Here is a 26,774-nt window from a genome sequence, read left to right on the forward strand (position 1 = left end):
CTCGGCCGCAGGAAAGCTTGAGGGGCTGCTGCCCACTCCCTCAAATTTAACAACTTAAGTCAAACCTCAACTGCTTTCCTAGGCTAGGAGGGTTCTGGTTTCAGAACATGAAAATGGGGTGGAAAATCTGAAAATTCTCTCCTACAAAGAAGCTCCTGGACATCCGCTTTCAGAAAAAGCGTCCTAGAATGAATCTCAAAAAGAGCATCTAGTTCACTTTCCAGGGTGATTTCAAACGGATTTTCCCCTGAATACATTCTCTCCTACCAGTCTGCACACATGTGCATGCCCAACCACGCGTCTCAGTCTGGCAGCCGGCGCTGCCTGGGGATTCCCACATATTTGTTGCTATTCCAGGCCCGACTCCTCAGAAGGTAGAGGACTCAGACACTCTCATGCCTCCAGGAGCCTCCAGATTTAGAGCAGCTCCAGTGGATATTCGTGAGAGCGGGAGAAGATCTACCATTCCGAAAACGGACAGCAGGAGTTTAAATGCCCTGGACTCATGATCATCTCGTTAAAAAGCTGTTTCTGAATGAGTGGCACTGGACACCCAGACCCCAAATGTAAAATATACCTTATGCTGCTCATAATCCAATCCACAAATCCCCTCCATCTTTCCCCAGGATGGAAGATGACTTCCATCATTTCCAAAAGATGACTATAGGAATAGGAACTGGCAAGGCCTGACCCCAGAGCACCTCAGACAAGGGAGTCTCTGATTCTCTGACCAAGAGGAAGAGCAAGTGAGAGCACAACGCTTTGCCAGTGACCTTGTCCTGGAGGAAGGAACTTCCCACAACTTAAAAATGAAGAAATCAAGACTCAGCTGTGAGTTTATCATGGTCCAAAGACCCACAGGGAAAGAACAGTGGTCCCAAGATCATTATCCAAGTTTTCAGGAGTCTGCCCAAAAGAGTCCTTATCAGGGAGATTCTCAACTGTTGGAGAAGGTCCTGCCTGGAGGCAAGATTTTTGGATTTCAAGGACCAGTTAAATTTCAAAATGAAATTTAAGAAACTACTCTAAGGTTGCCAACTTTTTATTTTGCCAAATAAGGACATTTTAAAGGCCCAACTACCATCTACTCTCACCATCAACTCGTGAAAAGAATAAGAAAGCCATAACCTCAGAATAAATATTTTAGCACATTTCCTGCCCCCTAAAGAAATCCTTTAAACTGAATACATTTTGCTTTCTGAAAAAATTCAATACATTTTCCCTATTTTTCTCATTGTACCTCACACTGATGAAAACTCTGTCACAGACCAAACTTTGAGTTTCATTGGGCCAGATGACCTCTCTATGTCCCTTTTAGCTTAATCCTAAAAATTAAGAGAAAGTCCCTAAGCTTTGGGGATTTGGACCTTTCCAGAAAACTTGAGCTGGACAAATGTGGAAGGGAGGGGGAAACCAACAAGCATACTATTCTTTGCTTAGGTGAACACTCTGTCAGTTACAAATAACTGAACAAATGTTGGTTGTTATTTTATAAATCAAGTGTTCAGTGAGCATCTATCTCTGTGTGGAGCCTCCCAAGTTTCTGTGAGCCCTGAATTTTACAGTCCCCTTGCCTGTTCAGATAATCCAGGGAGAAAGGGAGGAAGACCATCTCTCCCAAGTCAAGAATTCTCTGAGAGATAAGGGCGGCCTCTGGTGAGCGGTGGAGAGCATCAATGAAACATAGACACCGAACCACGATGCCATTTCAGGTGCCCAGAGAGGACTGAGCTCCATTTCAGGGAGCAGTTTTTCCATCTGCTTCCACAGACGACTGCTTCTTGCTCTTTACTCTGACGGAGAAAGTATGGGAGATGCATGGGTAGAGGCAGGTAGATACAGTACTGTGGGGTAAAGGGGGGGTACACAAAAAAAGCACTGGGTTAGGAGTTGGATCTTGATCCCAGTCCTTGCCCTTCTGCTGACTAACCAGAAATCTGTTAGCATCTTTTTGGCTCCAGTTTCCTCACCTATATTGTAGGAATGATATTCTCTCTGTCTTCCTTATAGGACTGCAGTTAGACCATGAGGTCCTTGAGAGCAGAACCAGGCTTATCCATGTCTATGTACTCGATATGTCATACGGTGCCCATGAAAGAACAGGGACAGGTAAATACTTGCTGAATTAAGCCAAACTGAGAGCATGTCAATGAACACACACACTGAGCAGGAAAGTACTACACGACTGAATAAAGGGAAGGGGTTATAATTATCTGTTGGCCAAAATTGCGCATCACATCGTCTATCAAATATACAAAGACACTGGAATTCTATTTGGAAGTAGCTGGTGATATAAATAAAAAATAATTTTTAAAATGCCTGTAGTTTCAAAAATAACGAGACTGCACAACCTATTAATTATATTGCCTAACAAATAGTGGCATCATTGCCTCCCAGATTCAACTGCACTATACAATTTCTTGCACTGAAAATATGTTTTTACTGCACTTTGCCCAGCTCACATTGCCTCCATCCATCTATCTTGCTATATTCAGAAGTCAGTCGGCTCTCTCACCTGTTCCAGGTTACACCTATATTGAAAGCTGAGATCCCTTAACTGGCTGAAGCTTTGGAATGTATCAGAGCTTAGGACTCCCCCCTCCCCTCTCCTTACTCCTTTCCATCCACTCCAGGTTCTGCCTCCAGCTCACTCCACCAGACTCTTTTCCCAATGCTTATCTCACCACCCCAAATCTGCTTTTCAAAAGCCATCTCCAGCCTCTTACAGAGTCCCATTGGCCTGGCCCACCCACGATTCCTGCCAGAACCAGCCTCACAGCATGCACTGCCCACTGGGCATGCTATGCAAACAGGTATTGGCCGTTAGGCCAGGCTGCCAGCCCACCAGTCCCTGTATAAGGTAGTCAGTTCTCTGATCTCTGCTCCCGGCCTCTGAGAAATGCCAGGCATACCCTGGAAAGACAGAGCCACATTCGGTTGCCCTTACTCATCACTCACAAATCACCTCCACACCCATAATTCTGCTTTCAGACAGAGTGCCAACCCCGCCCCCACCCCCAGGCATTGGCCTCCATCCTGCCCAATTCTGAGGCACTGAGAGGAAAGTGCTCCTGGAAGTTGTCTCTCACAGCTTTGTTCCCTTCAGGCTGGTTCAAGCTAATTCCACATGGAGACCATGCAGGAATCCATACACCTTCCCACCATGCAAACAGGTACAGGATTTACAGTTCACTTTATCAGGAATGTTTCCAAGCGCCTGCAAAAGCCAGGGCTAGCTCTAGGGGCATTAGTGCTCTGGACACATATCTCCAGTACAGACCCACATGCCCAACTTCCCTCTGCACTCCCCCCTCCAAGGGAGGAAATACTCAAACTCTAGAAGTCAGGAACTTTCTTTAACTTTTTGATGGGTGACCCCCAAAGAAGATGGACATTCATGAGACATTCTTATTTGTTAGGAGAGAAAGAGGAGACACATGAAAGGAAGAGGAAGTAAAAGAAGATTTGCCTTCCAAATGTAAAAGGAGTGCCCCCAACACACACACACACACTCCTTCCCTCCCTACGCACATCCTCTCGTGGTGAATTACTCCTCTCTGCCCAACACGTGCATCCTTCTACCAGTCCTCTCCACTGAAAGTTTGGGTAGCTCCAGTTCTTCCCAGCCCAGATTCCCAGAACCCCAAATTTTACCTTCCATGCTGGAAGTCAGGACTCAACTGGAAGACATAGACTGCTGACTGGGAAGGAATGAAGCAATGCTCCAGATCCAAGAAAATCGCCAAGGATGGCCGATGCAGCTCCCATGAGAAGGAAGGAGACAGAGAGCCGGGGATCCAGAATTTCCCCAGCCTTCCAGGAAAGCTCTAGTGTCAGCACTCTCCCTGCTCCAGTATTGACTGAAAACCAGGGAAAGTCTCCTGATAAACTGGGGTCTGAAATCTGAACCTGCAGGTTGGCCGAGTCCTATATAAATACACACACCACTGCTCCTGCTCCTCGGGTCTAATGGCGTACCCGCCCTCTCCCTCTCGTTCCTCTCGCTCCCCACCCTGCCTGCTACTTGGTAACGTCAGACGGCCCTCTAGCTGCCGCTCTCCAGAAACCCAGAGGGGAGCAGAGCCAGCAGGCACAGCCAGAGATCTGCCAGGCACTGCCCACGGTCTCTCCGGCCCCACCCGCCTGGGCAGCTCGAGTCCGGGCGCTGAAGCGGTGCTCAGGGTCATGGGGGGAAGGTGACGGGAGAGCTCCCAGCTTAGGAGCAGAGATGTCTAGACTCTTCCTCCACATTAAGGAATGATATTCTCCTTAGGGTCGGATTCCAGATAACTGATCTGGCACACATTAATTCCTAAACTTACCCTCCTCTCCTCTGCCAGTTTTCTGCATCTGGCTCCCACAGAGTCACCCCTTTCCTCCTTGTTTCACCTGTAACAGACTCAGGCCTGGGGAGAGTGGGAAGGAAAATCCTGGTGGCAGTTGCCTCATTTTGTAGATGAGGGAGTGGAGGCCAGGAAGACGAAAAGGCTCCTTAGAGGTGGGGAGCGACTCCCAGCCCGATTTGGCATCTTGGGTGGTAGAACAGCGAGAGAAGGCTTTAAAAGTCAGGTGGAATCATGCTTTACTACAACTAGGCGCTCACTTGAATCACCGACTGTGAGAAACATCACTTAGCTTCTCTGGGCCTCAATTCCCTGGTTTGTAAAATGAGGCAAATGATACTACCTATGAGAGAAACAATTACATCAAGTAACACGTAAAAGCAGTAGGCGCACAGCAGGCACTCAGTCGAGATGCACGCCCCCCGCCCCTCCACACTGCCTCGGTTAGCTCAGCTCTGACTCAAGAAGGTAACTCTACTCAGAGGAGCAAACCAAACTTCTCAGAAATAAAATGCCCTCAAAAGCAAAAAAAAAAAAAAAAAAAAAAAGGTAACTCTAAATCGCCTTGAGTGTTTCCTTTCCTTCAGGCGCTGGTTTGACGTTTCTCATTCGTGGTCTTCACGTCAGTCTGACTACGAACACTCCCAGTTTTCTTTGCACAGTGCTCACAATGCAATGCTTCCTTTCTGTAAAGGGAAATCTTTGATCCACAGGCCACGGTCACAGATAGATTGGCACTGAAGACCTCCCTGCAGGTGGCCCTTGTATCTCCATCATGGCCTAGACTGGCTTAGAGCTCCTCAGGAAGGGCCCACCAGACACCGGTAACGGCGATCACCTCCAAGGAGGGGCCAGAGATGGGCAGGAGGAAAGCTGTTCTGGAAGACTCCTCTGTACCATTGGAGTACTGTAACCCACGCATGTTAAAACAAGCAATTAGAATGGGCTCGCCGTTTAAGTTCTCAATTCCATCAGTGTCAACGTAGAGCGTCCCAGTCAAACAGGCTTATAACCGCCAGGTCAACTTTGGCTCTCCCTCCCCCACCCCAGTCTCTACCCAACGGCAATCAGTGTCCAAATCCACCAGCCGTGTTCACCAAAGTGCCTCAGCCCGCAGCCAGCATCCCTCACTCCCCCATGCACTCCAGCCGTGTCTTCACCACTAAACCGTCATTGCAGACAGCCTTGGACCTCCACTCACTTTTCACCTGTGTAAAGCTTATTTCCAAGAGAGGGACTGAAGCTTTTTAAGGACTGGGACTATTTATGGCAATTCCTTGCCTCTCCCCTCAATTCCTACACCAGTGACTTGCACCTAGTAGGAATGCCGTGAGCAGTTCTTGATGGTTACTCTCCCATCCTGCTAGAGATGGTTTGAATTACCAGAAAAAGATCCACCCAGAACAGAAGCTGGCTCTGAGACGTGCAGCAGGGCAAGAGTGCACACAAGCTCAAAGCCTTTGACGGTGGCAAGAACACTAAGGGAGAGGAAAGACTGAGAGTCCAGGCCTGGTCCAAAGAGTAGGGCTGTGCTGTGGGGAAGTCAGGAGGCCCCAGGGAAATTTTCCCTGCATTCCAGTCTCAGAGGCGTTAGCCTAGTCGGGGAGGGAAGCCTGCCCCCACCCCATGCTCTGCTGGGGAATTCTGGTGGTCCAGAGTGAGAGCCTGCACATTAGGAGGGATATCAGCACTGAGCAGTCTGCCCTCTCCAACGCCAGAAGGATGGACACGTCACTCGATCTCCTGTGGGTCCGGGGCACCCGGCGCACCACTGAAGAGTGCTTGGACAGCTTCGCTGCTCCCACCCATTCTTTCCAGGTCTGGAACTACGGAGATAAAGAGTAACAAAAAACCAACCGTAACTGCCAAATATAATAGAGTTTTCAAATATTTCTTCCTTCCAAGATGTCCAAAGTGTTTTTAAAGACACGAAATCATTGGAACTGGAAATACCTTTGCTCAAAAATGTTTATTGAATGAAAGTGAATATAGTCCTGTCTCTGCTTCTCAGGTTATGCTGTAAAGGGAACTATTTCCTTTCTTTCTAGGAGGAAACTTCACAAGCACCCATGGCCCTGCGGGTCCTAAAAACCCATTTTATACCACAGGCAACTCATGATTAGAGGAGTTAGCCAACTTGTCCAGAGTTACACAGCTAGTAAGTGGTCAAGTCAAAATTCAAATCTAGGTCTGCCCAGCTTCAAAATTCAGTCTTTTCCCTACAGTCCAAAGCTTCATGACAGTGGATCATCTCTGCCAACCTCACCCTGTCTCTGAAACAGGCAGAAATAATTATTTCCATCATTTCCATCAGAAGCATGGAAGAGATCAACAGCAGACAGCAGCCCTTCAGCCCCGCACCAGAGTCCACCCTCCTGAGGCATTCGGGCCTTCCTGGGATGGAGCAAACGAGACCAAAGACCATCCAAAGCCAGGATGCCAGCACCCCAGAGACACCCAAGCAGCAGACTGGCATCTCCCCGGCTCTTGCATGGCGCTCGGCCCTGGGCTTTCCTGCAACCAGCCTTTGCAGGTACCTGGAGCAGGCATCCCCACAGGGCTGTGGTATCGGGAGCCCATGACGCCTGGCATTGTTCAGGCAGCACAAACACAGCATTTAACTGGGCCTAGCACCTTTCCTCTGCAGCCCTGCTTTTGGTAAATATTTGGCTGGCTCACCCAAAAGAGGGCTGGGGCCTCTTTGCCCCAGATCCCAACCACCCCAGTCCACGAAGATGAGCCAGAGAGTGCTGGGGACAGGCACGGAAGGACCACATACTCTTAAGTCCAGCCACTCCCCCAGGCAGCAGAGAAAATTGTCAGCTTGCCTCCAGTGCACCCTCTGAGCAGCTCTGAAGCCTCTGCAGTAGCCCTCTCAGCCCAGTATCGAAACTCAGCCTCAAATCCCAGGCTGGCTCCCGACTGTCTGCTGGGAGCTCACAGCGCTCACTGATGCATCCTCTACCCGGAGGTCAAGCTTCTGCCTGGCTCTTCCCAACCGAACGGCAGGTGCCTGGAAAAACACCTGGTGCTCCCACGTCAGGGCACTTACCTCCAGAAACACGCACCTTCCTGGGCATGTCTGGCCTTAGTTACTACCTGGATACAGGGAACGACCCTCCCATTTCTCAAGAGGGCAAACCACAGCCAGAAATTGGAAGCCCACACAGGATGTTCTTACTGGAGACAGAAGCAGGCCCGAGCCTGCTGCCTCTCCCCTCAGTCCCTGGAGAGAAAACACTCTTTGATAGTCTATAGTCTGTATTGGCCAAGGACATCCCACAACACTCCATCTCCCCTGCCCCATTCTCAGGGTCTGTCCTGAGACCTTCACCTGGCACTCTGAAGCTACCCACTCTTTTATCTGTTATCTCCCTGGGAGACATGGTCATTAGCAGAGAGCACTATGTAGGTGTCTAATTAAGCAATCAGCAGCAGATGCAAAACCCTGTTCCAGCCACCCCACAGAGCATCCACCCGGATCCTCTTACAGGCAACTCCCTCCCCTGAGCTTCCTGGAAAGGTCCCTATTGTTCGTCTAGAACACAGAAGAGTGTCCGATTCTTCCCTCCTACTTATCTGCTGGCACTGACTTCCCGGCCGCAGCACAGCCCCAAAGGGTGCCATTCACATAGACACAGTGTGGATGGTGCCCCCAGGACTGTGGGACACAGCAGCCTCAGATGGGCAGGAAAGCGGAGGTCCCCAGATGGGAGGGAGGGACATGGTCTTCTGAGCGGATGTCCACCTACCTGGCCTTTTTAGGTGGCCCAGAGCCATATCCTGCTATGCTGGCATTTTGGACTCAGGACACAGGAAGCGAAGTTCCCTCGAGCCGGTTGGTAGGGAGGTGGCAGAAGTGCAGGTGGGCGGCACCTGTCTCCCCCCACCTGTCTGAGTCCTCGCTATTTACTGCACTGGATGCTCACCTGTTCCTGTTTCACCCTTTAAATGGAATGTTCCACTTGCCCTGTGAGCCCGGTGTGGGGGGGGGGGGGGGGGGGGGAGAAATTCGCTGTTCAAGAAAAGCTTTCTTTCTCAGAGACTGAAGTCTTCGGGATTCCCTCAGCTGCTCCTGTAGATGACAGGTGGAGGAAACAGGACAAGGGCCACAGCAGAGAAGGACCTTGGAGGACAAGACAGACTGGAACTTGTGCCCAAGCCCCCTAGCCTAGGGACAGTTGAAGCGGGAGACTGGAATGGGACAGACACCTGCTGCCTCCCTTCTCCTGGCAGAGCCCACTCTCAGGTGTCAGTGACACCCCAAGAAGCTGGGGTGAGAAACAGTGAGGCCCCCTCAACCTCTTCTCCTGTGCCCTCCCTGGATCATCTCTGTCTGTCTTCTTCCCGGCCCTTAGCTCCCAGCTCAGAGACCTTTATCAGCCTCCTCTCTCTCACCTTCACAGTGGGGCAGGGGTAGCTGGGGGCAGCTTGTGGCTGCATGGATGCCGCAGGCTTTTCAAAGGGACAGCACGAGTGCCAGTGCTGGGGGTGGGGAGGGTGAACAGCACTTCAGGAACAAATCCAGCGCTCTGAATGTCACCAGGGCTCCAAGTGCCTGGAGGAGGGCACCTGTATCAATGCAGGCTCGGTGCCCTCATGGGCTCCAGGGCACTGCCAGCTCGACCCAGAAGCCTGGCACACACGCTTATTCCAGCAAGATATGTGGGTTCTCTCTGCAGGAATGGGCCCTGTCCAGCTGTTTTCCAACTTCTATGAGACAAACTGGACTTTAATTACAGCAGGAAAGATTTACGTTAGACACGAAGAAGCACTTGGAATGGGTGACAAGAGGAAGTTTAGGACTCTGCCTTTGGGCTTTAAACATGCAGCCAGTTTCCCCTCCGTAGGGGATGACGTAAGGCCTGTTTTCAGCATGTTACTCTTCTTGCTCAGAAAATTTGGGGGGTTGCCCCTCCCCTGCCTGCTACATAAAGGCCTAACTCCTTGTCTCAGCATCCAGGACCCACCGCAATGCATCCCCATTCATCTTCCAATCATCATATTCCACTGCTCTGTGTGTAAATCTTCTGTTTCAGCCAGACAGAGCCTCTCCACGTTTCCCACCACGGCCTTCCCTGCCTCCCTGCCTCCCCCTGGCCTCCCACAGGACGTCCCACTCCTCTCCAGCCACCAGAGTCAGCCAGCCTGGAAGACAGCAGATCTCAGCCAAACTGATCAGCTGATAACCAAAGGAGCTTCACTTAAAACAGATTCCCAGATGCCATCCTGGATGCCCGTTGAATCCAGAGCTCCTGAGGGAGGCAGGTGGACACTGTTTATAGGCTGAGCTCAAATGCCACCTCTTCCAGAACGTCTCTGTTACACACACTGCCCCCCCCCCCCCCCCACCGAAACCCTCTCCCCCTTGAAGGTATGGGCATGTGTTGGTTCTGCATTCCATAAACATGCCCTAACCATCCACAGTCTAGAGACTGAGATAAGAAGTGGTCCCTGCACTCGAGGAATCCCAGTCTCATGACTGGACACAGACAAAACCAAACCCACAAAGCCATCCTCCCCTTCAAGGCAGCCTGTGATGCAGGCGGCATGAATGGAGAGTTGGGAGGTAGTCGCGGGGCAGCAGCATGGAGACAACAGCTTCTGAGGGTGGAGGGTGGGCATTCCAGAATGGGGGCCGCAATGAAGAGGCAAGGGAATAATGGGCCCCTTGACAAGGTCAGGGGCCATGCTGGGAAGTGAGAATACCAATAGGAACTAACACTTACTGTGTGTCTACTGTCGCACTGCTGGGAGGCGCTCTCTGATCTTGTCCATCCCTCGTAACTCCCCGAAGCTGGAAGGGTACTTGGGGGCCAGGCTGTGGAGTCCCACCATGCACAAAGTGGTTCCTGCTCACTAAGTACTTTCTCACTGATCAATAGATACAATGATCTTTGAAGGCTCACTCCAGCGGGAGGAAGCCAGGACCTTCAGGAGGAACTATGGCTCTGAAAAATATTTCCCTAACTTTTAAACTATTAAAAGCAATACCTGCACTGCCGAGGGGCAGAGGAGCACTGGCCAGCGAGAGCCTGGCTTTCCTGACACAGGATGCAGGAGTGGGCGGAGAGCAGTCAGGGTCCCCACAGGAAACCCACGTGAGGTGCAGGGAGACAGCTGCCCTGAAAGACAGCTGTAGGTCACTCAGAATAGGGACACAGGAGAATGTTCTCAGTGGGCCAGCTTAGTGGTACCCAACCTCCCCAGCAGTCCCTTGTCCCAAATGCCAGTGCAGCACGTGTGGGGGCTCAGTTCCCTCAGCATGCCCGGGAGCTGGGAGGGCCGCCTGGCTGGCCCTGTCCTTCCTCCTGCGCCAGAGGTACAGCACCCCACTGATCCATTCCAGAGAGATGGCGGTCCCTTCTAAAAGGTCACAATCTCCCTTGGTTTGCACCTTTTCTAGCCTCCCAGTCTTTGGGCTAAGATTTATCTGGCTAGAATTTAAACCCATTCCCCACTGGGGAAGTCAATACAGATGCCAAACCTACGTGAGCAAGGATGACACCACAAGGCAGAGGAAGCCGCGGCGCACCCTGCGTCCCTCTGGCCTGGCCTGGGCCAGCCCAGGGTGCAGATGACTCTACTGTGTTCCACCAGGGGCAGCTGGGGCTAAAGGACAGAGGAACCAAGGACAAGCCCCTGAGAGGGGCCGTGGCCTCTTTTGCCCCCGCCTGCGTCTCCACGGTTAACACGGAATGACACAACCAACCATGTGACCTGCAGCGGAAGGCCCGGAACCGGAAGACGGGAGACGTGCATCCAGTCTGCTCTGAGCTCCGACCAAACCACTGGACACCTCTGCGCCCTCTTCCTTCGCCTGGGAATGGAAGGGAGCCTACGCTCACCCAATTCAGATCTCGTCAGTGTGAAAAACTGATAAATATAACAACGTCTCAAAAGTTAAACCCAAAAGCACAACCTAGGATACCATTGATAGGACAGCAATGGCTCATAAACAGGCCGTGGGTTCTCACGCCCTCAGCAACCAGCCCCACAGGCTGGGTGCCAGGCAGGGGCTCCGGCTGGGTACGCCTTCCCCGATTTGGATCTGGGAGGGTCAAAATAATGACCAGCAACATCCCCACAGCCAGGGCTCCAGGAATGAACGCCAGGCTCTGGCTGCAGCCGTCTCTGAGTGTCTTCGCAACCCATCTCTGGGAAGCCCCAGGCACCGTCCCATCATCCCAGCCCAGCATGCCCAGCCAGAGCTCCACCTGCTCCCAGAAAAAGGCCGACCAAGCCCCTACGTCTTCTCCTGGCCACCCTCCTCGCTTTCTGAGTAGGTTCTGTGAGTCAGTGACGTCCACACTCAACATTTGACTCCTCAGTGGACTGGGAAATCAATTTAGTAAATGAAGATTAGCATTTTTACAATTTAAAGGGACAGAAAATATCAGTGTGCACTGTGCTTGGTAAGAGTATTATTTTGTGGTACTTTTAAAACACATGCACACACAGTCTTAGAATCTTGACTCAGCCTCTTCATCTTTCTATGCTTCAGTTTCTTCTTTATAATGGGCACACTGACAGTGTCCACCTCACAAGGCTGTTGTGAAGATTAAGTTAATTAACATGCACAAAGCACTTGGAAAAGCCCCTGGCATAAGTGCTGCATGAAAGTATCATTTCATACACTTGTATACACATAAGTGTGTGTGTGTGTGTGTGTGTGTGTGTGCACATCCTTGCTTACAGGGTAAACATCTTTCTGTAGTGTCGGAAAAACCTGAAAGCCACTGCTGTGGGAAAAGGTAAGTGTCTGTCCAAGAACAATGCTTGTTCAGGCGAGTTCCCCGTCTCGGAGATTTCGCCGTGTCTGTCCTCCCGGCATTCGGGAAAGAGGCCCACGGGATGTGAGGAGCACGGCGCAGGGCACAGTGGGCTGGGCTGTCCAAGAGCACTATGCAAAGTGCTTTCCAGATTAACTCATTTAAGACACACGCCCCTGGGGCAGGGATTACCACTCTCGATCAACAGGCGAGGAAACGGAAGCACAGAGGACGAGGTTGGCGCACAGCTAAGGAGTGAAGGAGCCAGGATTCGAGCTCTGCCTCCCAAGTCTGGACCTTTAACCATTAGACCACACTGTCTGTTTGCTTTGACGCCACCTTCTTGCATGGGATGGCAAAGCCAGACCAAAAAGGGTTCTGCCACTGAGGAGGTGGCCCTGTCTGCAAGAGGAGTGGCTTCATATGCACTTGCCTGAAAACCAAGCAACTTAATTTTTGAATGGCTTGGATTCAGGAGCCGGCCCCCCTGGCCCCATGCTCAAGCGCCGAGAGCTCTGCTGCGCAGTCGGAGGTAGAAGTCTGGTCAACAGGGCTCTTAGCCATATGGTGTTAAGCACTTGAATAACCTGAGCAGTATGAACACGACTGGACGAGACTAGATCCTCCCACATACTTTATTCTGGATGCCCCAGGTCCTTTCTGATTGCTCACGGTCCAGAGATGCCAGGAGGGGCCGGATTCTCCCGTCCTACAGTCCTGAGGGGCCCGTGACCTGCTGGAGGTCACTCTGTGAGCGAGTGCTCCGTGAAGAGTGGGAAGCTGCCTGGTGGATGGGAAAGTGGGCAGTTAGGGTGCCTCCATCTCAAAGGTCCTAGTGGCACCTGGCTCTCCCAGTCCACCCTCATTTTCTTCCTGCCTTGACAGCAACGCAAATCCCGCCTAACACAAGGCACTTGGTTTGTCTCTGGAGCCGACCACGGGTTGCATCAGACCCAGCTGGCACTTCTGATGGGAGAAAGAGGAGAGCAGGAGGAAGACAACCTGGACCATAGATTGGATGAACTCGCCTTTCCCCCAGAACCGCTCGGTCCTTCAGGGTGCTGCAGAAAACCCCTAACGCTGGGAGCAGAGGGGAGGCAGGCGTTTCTAGCCCATCAGCTATGTGAACCATGTCCTCCGAAATTCCCAGTGTCTTTGTTCACTGTCCTCTCCGATGAGAGTTGGCTCACGTCCCCTCATACTTGGCAAAACCCAGGACTTTTGTCTGTATCTTTTCATTCTCAGGTAAGCCTCACTTTAAAACAAAGACAAAAACAAAACCAAAACAAATGAGGAAACTGAGATCCAGAGAGGTTAAGGGACTTGCTCCTGGTCACAAATTGTGAATATAAGTGAGGGTGGGTCCCAGGAAGGCCAGGCTCCTTTTGGAGCTCGTAGGAACTTCCACTCCCCCATAAACCCCTCATTCCCCAGCCTGACAGAAGTGGGGACCCCGCCCGCTCCTGCGCCTTTCCTGTAAGGCTTCCACGGGTTTTTCCAAGCCATGCTATTGCAGGGGTCTGTTTGCATGTCTGTCTCCCCCTCGAGGGCAGTGACCAGGTCTCATTTCTTTGCATTCCTGGTATCCGGCATACAGTGATTTGGGGAAGAAAGGGTGGGAAGGGAGGGCAAGGGGATGGATAAAGAGGGAGCAGAGAAGTGGAAGGAGGAGGGAGGGAGGAGAGGTAAGCAAGAAGGCAGGCAGGCGGGAGAGAGGGGAGGTAAGGGGTACGAGCAGATAATGGTCACCTCAAGCCATGGAATTGGGCCACGGCCCACGGCCCTCTGCTGGGCTGTCTACCCGGGGCGCGTGGAAACAGCTGTCCTCCAGAGCCCATCCAGGACGTAAGTCAGGAACACTGGTAAGGGGGTGGCCTTCAGCTGCCAAGGAGGCCAGGCAGCTCCCCAGGACTCTAGACACTGCTGCTCCATCGTCCTTCCTTCTCTCCTTTCCAATCTCCAGCAAGTGAGGAGAGCCAGCTGCCTCTTCTTCTCAGGGTCCTGCTATGCTCCAGTGCCCCTTTGTGCCTCAGTGTGCCCACCTGTTAAATGGAGGCTCGCTGCCGTCCTGGATGATGGGAATGGATTTAGGAGAATAGGGGCCTGCAGTACAAGCTGGGGAGACCCCTCCACTGGATCCCCAACCCCGAGATTTTGGGGGTGCTTCTCGGGTGAGGACCTGGTGCCAGCAGGAACCTGAGGAAAGAGCCGTGTTCCTCCATCTGGATTCATGACAAACACAAGCTCTGCCCTCTGTGGAGGCTGTGAGGTGGGATGGAGGAGTGGCTTCTATGGGAAGGGCCCCGAGCAGGCTTGGTCCCTGCATGACTCAGGGAAACTGGAAACCGTAGCTTAACAAATTGACTTCTCTCTGGAATTTCCCTGGGGTGAGGAGACAGGGAGCCTCTCTGATCAGACCGAGCCCCCCTGAGGCTCCTGCTGCTGCTCCTCCTTTTCTGGCAAGCACCAGGACCCCGACATCTCCCTATCTGGTCCAGGGTCCATAAGTCAGTCATTCACCCCACATGTGCTTGTGGAGACCCACTATACAAAGGCGTGCTGTATTTTGCCCTGGGGGCGAACTCCTGGAACTAGATGTCTAGCCTAGGTGGGAAGGGGGGGGGGGGGGGGGGGGGGGGGGGGGCGGAGGCGCTCTTGACCTCCTCCAAAAATCAAGAATAATGCCATTACACTCTGCAAGTCCTGCCCAATCTCTTTTGAAAAACAAGTCCTCAAGCCAAAACCAGGAACATGCCAGGCAGCCAGGCACCTGGAAATGGAGCAGGAAGCTATTCCAGGGGACCCTGTGGCTTCTCCTTTGTGCCAAAGAACCGGGGAGGGGAGGGAGTTCAGGCTCAGTCAAGCTGGGGTCTCTGAATGAACAAGGCCGTTGTGGCAAGGCAGAATGTGAGACAGTGTTAGCCAGAGGCCTCTGCTGCCCTGATGACCCTTGGGAGCGTCCACAAAGGAGAGCAAAAGGAGTCAAGCAAAATTGACAGGACAGTTCCCTACATAAAGCACCACTTAGTAGAAGCCAAGGGCACTGAGCTCTCATTCTGAGCCTACAGCTAATGTGCTGTGTGCCCTCAAGCAGGCCACAAGCCTCTCTGATCCTCAGGTAACTCATTTGCACAGAGCCATAAGGACGGGGGCAAAGAGAGGAAGCAAACCGTGCCCCATACTTGAACTGCTAAAGGGTTAACCCAGTCTCCCGGGCAGGGCTGTCAAGGCCCTTTGCAAGCCAGCCCACTTCCAGCCACCTCCCCTGGGACCCCAGAGTGTTCTCTGGGCTTCAGCCCCTGACCATGCCGGTGTGCTTCCAGTTCCCATGGTGCCTCGTGCATCTCAGCCCCAAGGCACTGTTTCTTCGCCTGAACGGCACCATCCCACCCCTCACCCACACCTGAAGGTTCAGGACAAACCTGCCCCTACAGCAACTGCTGACTGCCACCCAGGAGTCTCCCGCCGTCCATGCTTGCACAGCGCTCTGTGCCTCTGAGCTTATGTCCAATCCCGCGTTTCCGAGTGTCTCCCCTGCTGGACTGGGAACTTGAAAGGACCACGTCAAAGTCAGCTGGCACTCAACAAACACACAACCGACTGCTCTGTGCCAGGCGCTGTTAGGCATCGGATACAAAGGAGACAGGCGGTCTCACAGCCTCGCGCCCCCGATGCTTCGGACAGTGTGGGCCAGTGGCCGGCCTGTTGCAGAGCCAGGAGCAGCAGGCGCAGGGAGCCGCCCGGGGCTCTGCCTTCTCCCCTCTAGCAGGAGACTAAAGGAAATCGGGAGAAATTGAAACCACAAACCATGACCACTTCCTGAGCTCTTTACTATGAACCTCGTAGGCACTGTTGTCGGTACTTTAGACACATGACTTTCCTTAATCCTCAAATTAGCTCTCTGACAAAGGCTTTTGTAGATGAGAAAAGTGGTGCCCAGAGAGGTTGAGAAACTTGCTCAAGGTCACACAGCAGGCAGCAGAGCTTGGCTAGGATCTCAGGTGTGTGACCACCACCTGCCCTTGGTCTCATGCTGCCCAGTTTAAATACACTAACAAATGAGCACCTGTGTGTGCCTAGCCTTCTTTTATAAAAGGAGGAGATAATGATCTATTAACCTCAAGGCTCTAAATTGTATGACTTCAGTCTAGCTGAAATTCTCCATCCTCTTCCTTTCCCACTGCAACAGCAGTTCCCGGAATTCGAACGAGCCCGGCCAGCCTCCCCGACCCCTCCACCTGGGGAAGCCAGTGGGGCTGCACATTGGAGTGCTGCCAGCCAGCTTCGTCACTTTCAAAGTGTCATTAGCAGCTGCTTGGCAGGTGGCCCCAGGCCCCCGAAGCCTCCACCACTGTCCCTATTATCCAGAGCTATCATCCACTGGGATCCTGCCTTAATGGGCGGACCGCAGGCCTCCCACGCTCTACTCGTCCATCAGCCACAATCACACTCCCAAACGCGCTCCTCCACATTCCCTACCAAGCGTCTGTCTCTCTCAAGACCCAGCGGCAACCCCTCTGCCTGGCTCTTTCCCAGCATGCCTGAGCCCTTCATTCCTTTCTTCTGCAGCCCCCACCCCAACCAAGCTGACTGGCACTGGGAATTCTGCAAATGCCCTTCCCGTCTCGTGCAGTGTCCTTTTACCAATGCAAGTTCTTCTCCTTCTGCCCATCCTAAATCTAAAATCACCTTCTCTGGGACGCCCTCCCTGATAGACCATGCCCGATCCTGATCTTGGCTATGCTCTGCGTTTCCTCAGAACTTAAGACCCTCCCTGCATTTACGTTGGTTGGAGTCATTTGTTATATTTGCTCATTTGACAAACATTTACTAAGAGTCTACGACTATGTGCCAGGCATTTACGGTGCGTCTCCTGGGTGCCAAGCGCTGTGCTCTGCCTGGCCATTCACTGCCTTCAAGGGGCTTGCACTCGTGCTACTCACCTTCAGGCCCTTCCTGGGGGAGGCCCACCTCGGCACTTAGACTGGGAGCTCTCTAGGGGACCGTCTCCTCTTTGTCCCGTCCTAGCACCTGATATTTACATAGGACTTTTACTTTTGCAAGGTGCTTCTGCACCTGGTATCTCATTTTACCTGCACAGCACCCCTACAAGGGAGGAGGGAAGAGGTTATTATTCCATTTGAAAGATGAGGACACTGAGACCCAGAAAGATTGAGTGACCTGTCCAAGGACCCCCAGCTGGTTCCAGCCAGGTCATCAATAGATTCAGGGCCCCTGACTCCCTAGGCGAGTGGCCCTTGCACACACCATGCTCCACACTATGCAGACTAGAGTCATCAGAGCTAGATGGGACCTAAGAGATGACCCATTTCTCACCCTCTATCACTGCCAATGGGCCCTGAGGAAGAAAGAATGCTGAAGCAAAAGTAGAGGGTGTTATAAAATGCTGTGTAGCCGGAAACTTTGAACAAGCTTATCTGTGCATTCCTAGCATGTCATCAGCACTCAGTACATATGTGCCAAATGAATGAACAACTTCCTAGAGAGGCAAATGGCAGAGGGTACAAGTCAGCTAACAGCCATAGCTGTTGTGTCAGGCATGATTCTAAACGCAGCTCATTTCATCTCCACACCAACCTCCTGAGATGGTTGTTCTCACCTCTCTTTTACAGATGAGGCAAGACGGGGTCAAACACCCAGAGCGGCGGAGCCTGATAGAACCTAGGCAGACAGACGCCACGGCTGTGCTCCTGACACGTCAGCAAGCACAGGCCATACGCTCCTGCCACCACGGTACCACCCAAGTCTCATTCCAAGTGTCCTGAATGAGGTTTCTGATGAGTGCTGAATGAGGACTGAAGGCACACTGCTGGCCTGGGCCCCAAGGTTCTGCATGAGTCCCCCCGGCTGTAATGAGGTGGAATAAAAAGCCAGCAGTGGGGGGGGGGGGGGGGGGGGAGGTTCAGCTGCATGAGGACGTCATGAGTCCTCACCACTGTCCACGTCCCGAGTCCTGCTGCTGCCCACGGGCCCGTCCCCCAAAAACAGCTCTTCTCTCTGACTGCAATTGCCAAACAGGCCTGGAAAGAGCCAGGACTATGGGTATGAAGGGTAGAGGATGGAAGGACATTCCCAGCATCTCAACCAAGGCTGAAGAAGAGGGCAGGGTCAAGGAGGGTAGAGCAGTGTTTGTCACTGGGACAAAGATGTGCTGAAAAGATTTATAAATAGGATGAAGAGGGCCTCAGTGAATAACCCCTTTATGGGATGGAATGGGAAGGGTGAGGCTGGGCAACCCCAGCCCTGGTTAGTTTTTGGCCCTGTCAGAAAGGAGATTCTCCTAAGACAGGAAAGTCTCACCTCCAACAAGGCAGGCACAGGGGCCAAAGGAAAGGTAGGAATAATCTTCTCTGGGGCCAGGTTTCTCGGGCAAAATCTGATCTGGGAGGGATAAGATTCAGAAGCGATCTGGAGCAGAGAGACTATCCCAGAACTCAGACACGCTGGAGGTTCCGTGACTAAAGGTGCTGAATTGGAAACTGACTCTGATCTCAGTGCTTCTAGACAATCTTGAGCCGACAGATTCCTAAACCCTCCACAGACTTCACTTCTCTACTTATCAAAAGGGTACGGTGGGGCCGGCCCAGAGGCACAGCGGTTAAGTGTGCACATTCCGCTTAGGTGGCCCGTGGTTCGCTGGTTTGGATCCCGGGTGCGGACATGGCACCTCTTCGCAAGCCACGCTGTGGCAGGCATCCCACATATAAAGTAGAGGAAGATGGGCACAGATGTTGGCTCAGCGCCAGCCTTCCTCAGCAAAAAGAGGAGGATTGGCGGTAGATGTTAGTTCAGGGCTAATCTTCCTCAAAAAAAGAAAAAAAAGGGTACCGCGTCACCTGTATGTGTTGTCATCCTTTGGCATAGGGACCACGTTAGGGTAGAGGAGACCAGAGAGCAGATGACGCTAGGAGTTACAGAGGAGAGCACACGCAGACATGCAAGATCTGGTCAGAGATTCCAGTGACGGAGCCCTGTCCAGGCTGCGTCAGTTGCCCCAGTTGCGGGCAGAGAGGCGCAACTATTTTGATGGTCTTGGAGCTCCTGAGGGAGAGGGGAGACATGCCCCTGTGCCTGGGGTAGGTGCCGTCTCTGCCCAGCTATCTGTGGCTCAGATCTCTAGGGTCAGCCCACAGAAGCTGGATGGCAGGAAGAAATGTTCCCCGTGATTTAAGCAACACAGAGAAAAGCAAACTGAGTTTGGAGGTCTGGCAGGGGGAGACTCTGCCAACTGCCCAGTTTGCCCAGCACTGAGGGCTTCCCAGAATGCAGGGCTTCAGTGCTAAAGGGACAAAGTCCCAGGCAAACCAGGACAAATCCATCGTCCCACTGAAGGACTCACATTAAATATGCCTCCGGTTCGGCAAAGAACCATGGGCACCACAGGAAATCTTCATGCTCAGAAGTTGAGAGCTCGCGTGCCAGGCTGGGAGGCCTAACGCCCAGGTGCCTGTCCCGGGGAGCCCGCGGCACCCAAGGCCCCAGGGGCACATCCAGCACTGCTGGGCCTTGGTTCCTCCAGAAGATCTGGATAAGATCACCTCCCCGGCTGAAGGACAAAATACTGTCAGAAACTGACTGAGGCTGCTCAGGCCCTTAAGCCCTGGGAAAGTCCTTCTTGGTGATTTCTTAGAGTAGCCTGTGAGCAAAGCCAGGAGGAGCCACAGGGCAGGACTCTGCTTCCTGGCTGTCCCCAGAGGTCACTTAGTTCTGCAAAGATCTTGGTGATCGGGGCAAACAAGGAGTCGAGGATGGGCATGGGCAGAAGAAATAACAGCCATTTCCAGGCTGCCAATGCCAAGCACAGCTGAGCTGCGGTTAACTTAGAGACTGGACGAGCACAAAAAGGGGCAGTGCCACCAGTTCCTCCCCCTGCCAGCCCCTCCCTAACGAGTCCGGTGCAGTGGGCTTAGCTTCCCCTGGCTTGAATCCACTTAATTTTCTCCTAAGCTGCTTTGTAGGGTGGGCTACTGAGCACCCGACGTGTCCAGTCCTGCTGCAGCCGACTTTCTCCTCGGCCGAGAGCAGGCTCCAGGTCCAGGCCCCGTCTGCCAGCTGAAACAGAGCCCGGGCTCAGACTCGGCCCTGAGTTCGTGGAGACCAGAGGGCAGAAGCAGACACTCAGCTCCTCTGTCCCTTAAAGGCAGTCGGCCCCGTTCTAGGGCCAGGGAGAGGAACAGGGCCCAAGACATCAGGATGGAGAAAGCTTCTCCCTCCTGCCTCTGGTCTTACAGTCACTTCTCACCCCAGCAAATGTTCTGTCAGTGCCCGCTCAGCGCAAAGCGCTGGGAAAGAAAGTGACGCAGCTGAGACCACTCAGAGCGACTCTCGCTCGAGGATGCTACGCGTGGTCGTCCACTCTGTGTCCCCCACCCGGCCCCCACGCCCCCGGCATGAGCACATGCAGAGACATCGAGATGAAAAGAAAAGAGAAGCCAACATCTGGGTTAATTCACAAAGTAGTGCTCTGTGTGATGGACAAGCAACGTTACTTCAACTTGCAACACACTTCTAACAAATAACCTTTGCTGCCCGAGCCCCAAGTCCAAGCCCTAAGGATCAAGCACAAGAATTTAAAGGGTCTAAAGGAGAAATGCAGGCAAACCTTTTTCCTTCTCCTTGACTGGTTCATTTATGCATTCACGCAATTCATGAGAGCCCCTGTGGCAGCACAGAGCCGGGCATGGGGACTCGGGAAACTTCAATCCGACCTCACCCAGCGTCCACTGCCCCACTGTCCCCATTCCGGCTCTATGATCCGAATGGGTTCAAGGTTGTGTGCCCTTGAACTCTTCTCACTGCCCAAACCCTGGGCCCCGTGCCGAGGCCAGGAGGGCTCAGGAAGCAGCCTCTGTGGTATGAAATCACAGACAGCACAGCTACTTGGGCTTCTGTCTCTGCCCAGTCCGTCCCCTCCCCACTTTCTCCTCTGCTGGATGGAAACTCGGCCACTCTCTGCTCACATGCTCAAGTCACAAGGCTGAGCTCCCAGCAAAAGAAGTGGCTCAAGGATAACCTGGTAGGAGCCCAGTGAAACAGAAACAGAGCCTTTCATTTTCTTCATTCTGTGACAGTCGCTGTTTCTGATGCCTGAGAAAGCAGTCCCGGTGCCTACTGTTTGCCCAGACCTCTGAGCTCTCCTGCCCCACCGGACCTGAGGCCTCAGACCCTGTCTACCCTCAGCAGCTTGCTTTCTGGGTCTCTCAAGGCCCGTAAATGGAGTCGTATTGTCCATGCTGCCCAGCACGTGGGGAGTCACTGGAACTAGCTGGCGATAAGGAGCCAGCACCGAGCAGGTGAGCTCAGTGCCTGCCAGCCTCTCCCTCTCTACAGCCCTCCTCAGGAGCCCTCCTGGCCTGGAGCCCCGGGCCCCATGGTCGACCGGCACCTTGCAAGGAGGCTTCCTCCTCAGCCCGGGTGGGTCGTTGTGTCCATCTAACTGCAGGTTTCCATCTCCCATCTGCACGGGCAGCTGGGCCAGGCCCCAGGGGACCACAAGCTCCCAGCGAGGAGGCGTGTCTGCCTGGACCTCTATACCCGAGGCCTCAGGGGGCGTCCTTGAGCACAAGAGACAGCCCGCGCCTCCAAGAGGGAAAAATACAAGAGCAAGTCAAAGCCAAACCCCAGTCTTCCCACCCCTCCCACAGGCTCACGCTCCTCAGGAAAGGGCAGAGCAGGCATCAAAGAGCCAGGGTGGCAGGTTCTCTGTCCCATTTTAGGCCTATCTTCTGACTCGCTGTGTTTCTGAGAGCATTTTCTCTAACTTCTCTGGATACAACTTTATCATCCTTAAAATTCGGGCTGGAGCCCTGGCTACTTCACGGTGACACTGGCTGGGAGAAAACAGAAAGACACTGCCGTGACGTGCACGCAGACCTCCAGACTGATGGGTCCTGGGCAAGCAGCGTCCACCCTGCAGCTGGGGTGCAGGCTCAACTTTCCGTCAGCTGCTGCTGCTCCGTCCTTGTGCAGTGCCTGCAGGTAGACGCTGGAATGCTCTGAGCAGACGCTTCAACGTGACAACAGCTAACACTTCCTGAGCACCTACTATGTGCAGGCACTGTGCTAGGCCCTTTGATTACATCACCGTGTGTAATATTCAGAACAACGCCGCAAGGCAGGTGGAGACGCTGATGCAGAGAGAATGTAGCTGACTCGCCCAGGGCCAAGCAACTAGAAAGGGCCGAATCAAAGTCCACATCCAAGCAAGCCAACCTCAGTGCTTCCCTCTTAACCTCTCGTGTGTATGTGTGTGGGCCTTGCAAACTATCTTCTAAATCTGAAGATTTACTATTAGGTCACTGATAGTCATAAGAGCCAGGGGTGGGGATAGGGAACAGTCAGGGAAGATTTGTGTCTGAGCATTAATCTGTATTTCAGAGAGATGCAGAGGACTCTTCCCAGGACTCCGAGCCTGGCCCTCACGGAATGCCGGCCTTACAGAGAGGTCAGAGCGGGGAGAGTGGACCACCCTGTTGCCATGTGGTCTCAGCCTCCACAGCAACATCTCCCAGAGAAGGAGGCCTGGCTCCAAAGTGAGAGATCACTTACTGTGGGAAGAAAGAAGCAACGTCTAATTAGAGGGAGTCATTAATAGGCAATTAGCCTGTAATGAATGAATGGATCTGGGCGACGGTCATGCAGGCTGCTTGCATCATGGGAGGGGAGACAAGCAGACATTGTGCGTCTCCTGATGGATATCCGCACCACAACCAAGAGATCCTGGCCCCACCCACAAATAAATTAAAGAAATCTAAATCTGATTAAGCCCTAAATTTACACATACAGAAAATAAAGGGACAGTGGAACATGAGAAATGTCAGGATGAGAATGCAATCGGCCAAATCTAGAACGTGAAAAACTCTAAAGGACAAATGACCCAGTTTCTTCAGCAAAACACTGTAAGAGATAAAGAAAAAGACTATCCACACCTCAACCAGCACTGCCTCCCTCACGGCCGGCAGGCCAACCCCACGGCCGCCACACGGCCATTGGCTGCAACAGGCTCCTCTCCCTTACCTACGATAGCATTTCTATAAAATTTTTGTTTCTCTCTTACATATATTCAATGGTTTACTACATTTTATCTTATAAAACTCATTTGAAATAAAATTTATCTCTTTAAAAAAAAGAATATCTATAGATTGAGTGACTTAAGAACTATAACAACCAATCATAATGTTTGGACTTATGTGGATCCAAATTAAAGAGAAAAATAGGAAAAAATGTTTACAATAATCAGAGAAATATGAATTCTAACTGGATATCTGATTATATTAACGAATTGTTCATTTTGTTTTGGTATGATAATGATATTTTGTTGTTTCTTTTTTAAGAGTCCCTAACTTTATAGATGAAATGATAAAGTGACTAGGATTTACTTCAAAATAATCAGAGGGAAGAAAGGACTAGAAGTAGTAAAGTAAGACTGGCCATGAGATGACACCAGAACGATGACACTTGGGTACACAGCTTTATTACACAATTCTCTCTACTTTTGTGTATGTTTGCAGTTTTCTATGATAAAAAGTTTTTTTTTTTAAATAAAAATCAGACCCTCCGTGATCAGCACTGTGGGGACACCAGCACGGTGCACGAAACTCCTCTGGGGCCCCCAGGAGAACGTGATGGGAGAGGCCCCCCAGGCTGCCTTTCCCTTCCAGCAGGTCCACTGCAACCTCACTTTCCACAGCCGGATCCCCTGGGGTCTTTGACAGAGGTGGGGCCGGTGCTCCACACAGAAAGCAACCCTCCCAAGGGCCCACCACAAGACAGTGGCGGGCTAAGTTCAGTCTTCAGAGGCGAACTCGCACACTCCCCCTGCTCCCCAGAGCTCGGCTCAGAGCTGAAAACGAAGAGGTTTTCCAGCCCCATATTGAATTTAGCGTCTCACTACCCTGGGCTCCGGAAAGGAACTAGAATCTCCTCAAAGCAGCATCTGCAGCAGCTAGACAAAATGCCCGCTGCTTCCGCCTCCATAAGGCACTGGAGCGGGGACAGGAGGCGGAGACATGGAGGGAGGTGCGGGAGGACAGGCCACGGCTGAGCCAAGTACCCAAGGCCAGCTCCAGCCCTGCTCCAGCCCAGCACAGGGCCCCGCCTTGGGCAAACAGCTGGCCCCTCCCAGCTGGTCCCTCTCTTGGCAGTTCCTGGTGCGACTGGTCACAGAGCTCATGGGAGAAGGGAGAAGACTGAGGGAGAAAAGGACGAGAATTCAGAAGGGAAAGGGAGAGAAGGCCCAGGTGTCTGGAGAAGCCCTTGGGAAGTGAGGAAACAGAGGGAGAGCACATTCCAGAGCTCAAATTTGCTGAGGAAATAGAGTCAAAAGAAAGAGAAGAGAAAAAGAGAGAGCAAGGGAGACTGAAACAACAGTAAGGAGTGAGGGGAGAAAGATGGAGCAGGGAGGGTTCACGAGGCCCCAGGAGCACACAGCCAGACCCCTGTCAGCACGCGGCTCTCGCTGCTCCTGCACACCAGGGGGCCGGCAGCCACTCCGGGCCCAGGAGGGGTGTGTGGGAGCCCGCCCGCTCGCAGACACACCTCTCGGCCCAGCCACCCCTTTCCTACCTCCTAGCCGCTGCTCCCAGGACGAGACGCCAGTGGACCAATCCACCTGCCTCCCGAGAGGCAGAGCGCCAGGACGGAGGCTCCTCCTCAGACCAGTGGCCAATCGAGGCAGCCAAAAGGAGCCTGCCCAGAGCCCGCCCTTTCGGGGCACACTGCCGAAGGGCACACAGGGTTAACTTGGTCTTCATCCACTCTGCCTGTTCCATATTCACGCCCATGCTGGGCAGTCACAAGATGACCGCCTCCCACCTCATCACATTCACTGACCTTCAGGGACCACAGGGCCCAAGGTTACCTCAGGGTCAACCCACACCAAAGCCAGGGCAAGCAGGCAGCAGGCCCTGAGGAAGTGGACCACAGGTCCCTCGCTGACGGCAGAGGGACCTCAACACCAATCTGGGCAGCAGTCAAATCTTGGCTCTGCCACTTGCTGCCTTCACAGCCTAAGGCAAGCCACGGCCACCTGGGAGCTCCATGTACCAAGTCACCGAGTTCTTTCCTCGCCTGCACCTCCAGGGCACAGGACACAGGAGAAGTGCTCTGGGCACAGAAGAGACGACGCTCTATAAGCATGAGGTATCAGTACCATAAACGGAAGTCCCTGCCACACCCAGGAAGGAGGGGTGGGTTTCTGTCAGGCTCTGCAAGGCCATCCCGCATAAGCACAAGGCAAACGACAAACCAAGCCAGAGAACACCGGGGCCCCCAGGCCCTGGGCACCCTGCCCAGGAGAGCGAGAGGCCCCCTCCTCCAGCAGAGGGAAACAGAGACTGCTGGCACGCAAGAGTAAGGAAGGGGCGGGGCAGGAGGCTGGCCCCAAATCGGGGTGGCCTGGAGGAGCAGGTGCTGCACACCCCAGTGGCCCCTTCTCCTTCACTCTCCCAGGGAGGAAGCGTGGGCAGCAGGAACTTCCGAGGAATTAGGGTTCAAACCCAGGGCTCCAAGAGTTCTCCTTCTCCTAAGAATAACAATATTGGTAATATTTTCTGACATTTGCAGAGCTTTTTTTTCTTTAAGGTATGTTTTTTTGGTTTGTTGTTTGGTGAGGAAGATTAGCCCTGAGCTAACATCTATTGCCAGTCTTCCTCTTTTTATTTTTTTATCTTGTTCTTCCCAAAGCCCCAGTACATAGTTGTATATCCTGTAGGTCATTCTAGTTCTGCTATGTGGGATGCCACCACAGCATGGCTTGATAAGCAGTACGTAGGTCCACACCCAGGATCTGAACTGGCGAACCCCAGGCTGCTGAAGCAGAGCACACAAACCCAACCACTGGCCCGCAGGGCCGGCCCCTTGCATTACCTTCTTATACACATTGACTATTTTTCATTTCAGCTTCACATAACCTTAAGGAGGGATGCCTTATGCTTATTCCCAACCTCGGCTGAGTAAACAGTCAGGGCTGGGAGGGGACAGGAGCGATCTGAAGGCATCTTAGGGAAGCACCACAGCCAGGAGGCTGGGAGCCAACCCCTCCCTGGGCGGCCCAGGGATTGGCCCTTGAGGGGTGAACAGCACACCAGGCCAGGCCTGCTCTGTGGAGGCCCCCCGGCACTCCAGCTCTGGGAAAGCTCCTCCTGGGCCTCCCGTGACCAAGAGAAGGCGCCTCTCTTCTGGATTGGGAAGTTCAGGCCTCGGGGCCTACAGGCAGATTCTTCTTTGCCAAGTCCAGGATTGCATTGGCAATAAATTCCCCTAAAAACTTAAGAAATGTCCACATATCTTGCTCCTGATCAACAGGGACTTCTTAATCAGCCCATTCAAAATGTAAGGTCCCGCTGAGCTTGTGAGTTCTGAGAGGTCTCGCCTGGGGCCATTTCTCCCCAGAGCTTGAACACAAATGGCCAAGAGTAATACGATGCTGACCAAGCCAGGGCTGGGGGAGGAAGGGAATCCTCTGTCTCCAGACCCTTCCCTGGGAGCAGCGGGATGGGGTGGAGCAGGCAGTGGGGACCAGACACACTTCTGCCCAGGCACCCAGAAAAAGCTGCCCTGAGGCAAAGCTGCCCTGGGGAGGGGACAGAACAAAGGACACAGCCAACCCAGCCCCACCTCAGGGGGGACAGGACGAAGG

At 52.9% G+C, this 26,774-nt stretch overlaps 1 protein-coding gene across 5 annotated transcripts in view; it reads right to left on the reverse strand.

Annotated features, from left to right (window-relative positions):
- The window catches only part of PLEKHA6 (pleckstrin homology domain containing A6), a 134,572-nt gene that overhangs the window by 69,195 nt on the left and 38,603 nt on the right, over window positions 1-26,774 (reverse strand). The window contains exon 1 of one of the 5 annotated variants that reach the window (XM_046680293.1): window positions 24,701-24,933. The exons of 2 other annotated variants lie outside the window; for them this stretch is intronic. In XM_046680293.1, coding sequence (XP_046536249.1) covers window positions 24,701-24,918 — 218 coding nt within the window. In that variant the 5' untranslated portion in view covers window positions 24,919-24,933. Of the gene's footprint in view, window positions 1-1,970; window positions 2,082-3,654; window positions 3,932-24,700; window positions 24,934-26,774 lie in introns of those variants that run through there. 2 more of the 5 variants (XM_046680296.1, XM_046680298.1) reach the window with 2 other exon arrangements.

This window comes from Equus quagga, chromosome 13 (assembly GCF_021613505.1).
Source record: "Equus quagga isolate Etosha38 chromosome 13, UCLA_HA_Equagga_1.0, whole genome shotgun sequence".
Taxonomy (NCBI): Eukaryota; Metazoa; Chordata; class Mammalia; order Perissodactyla; family Equidae; genus Equus; species Equus quagga.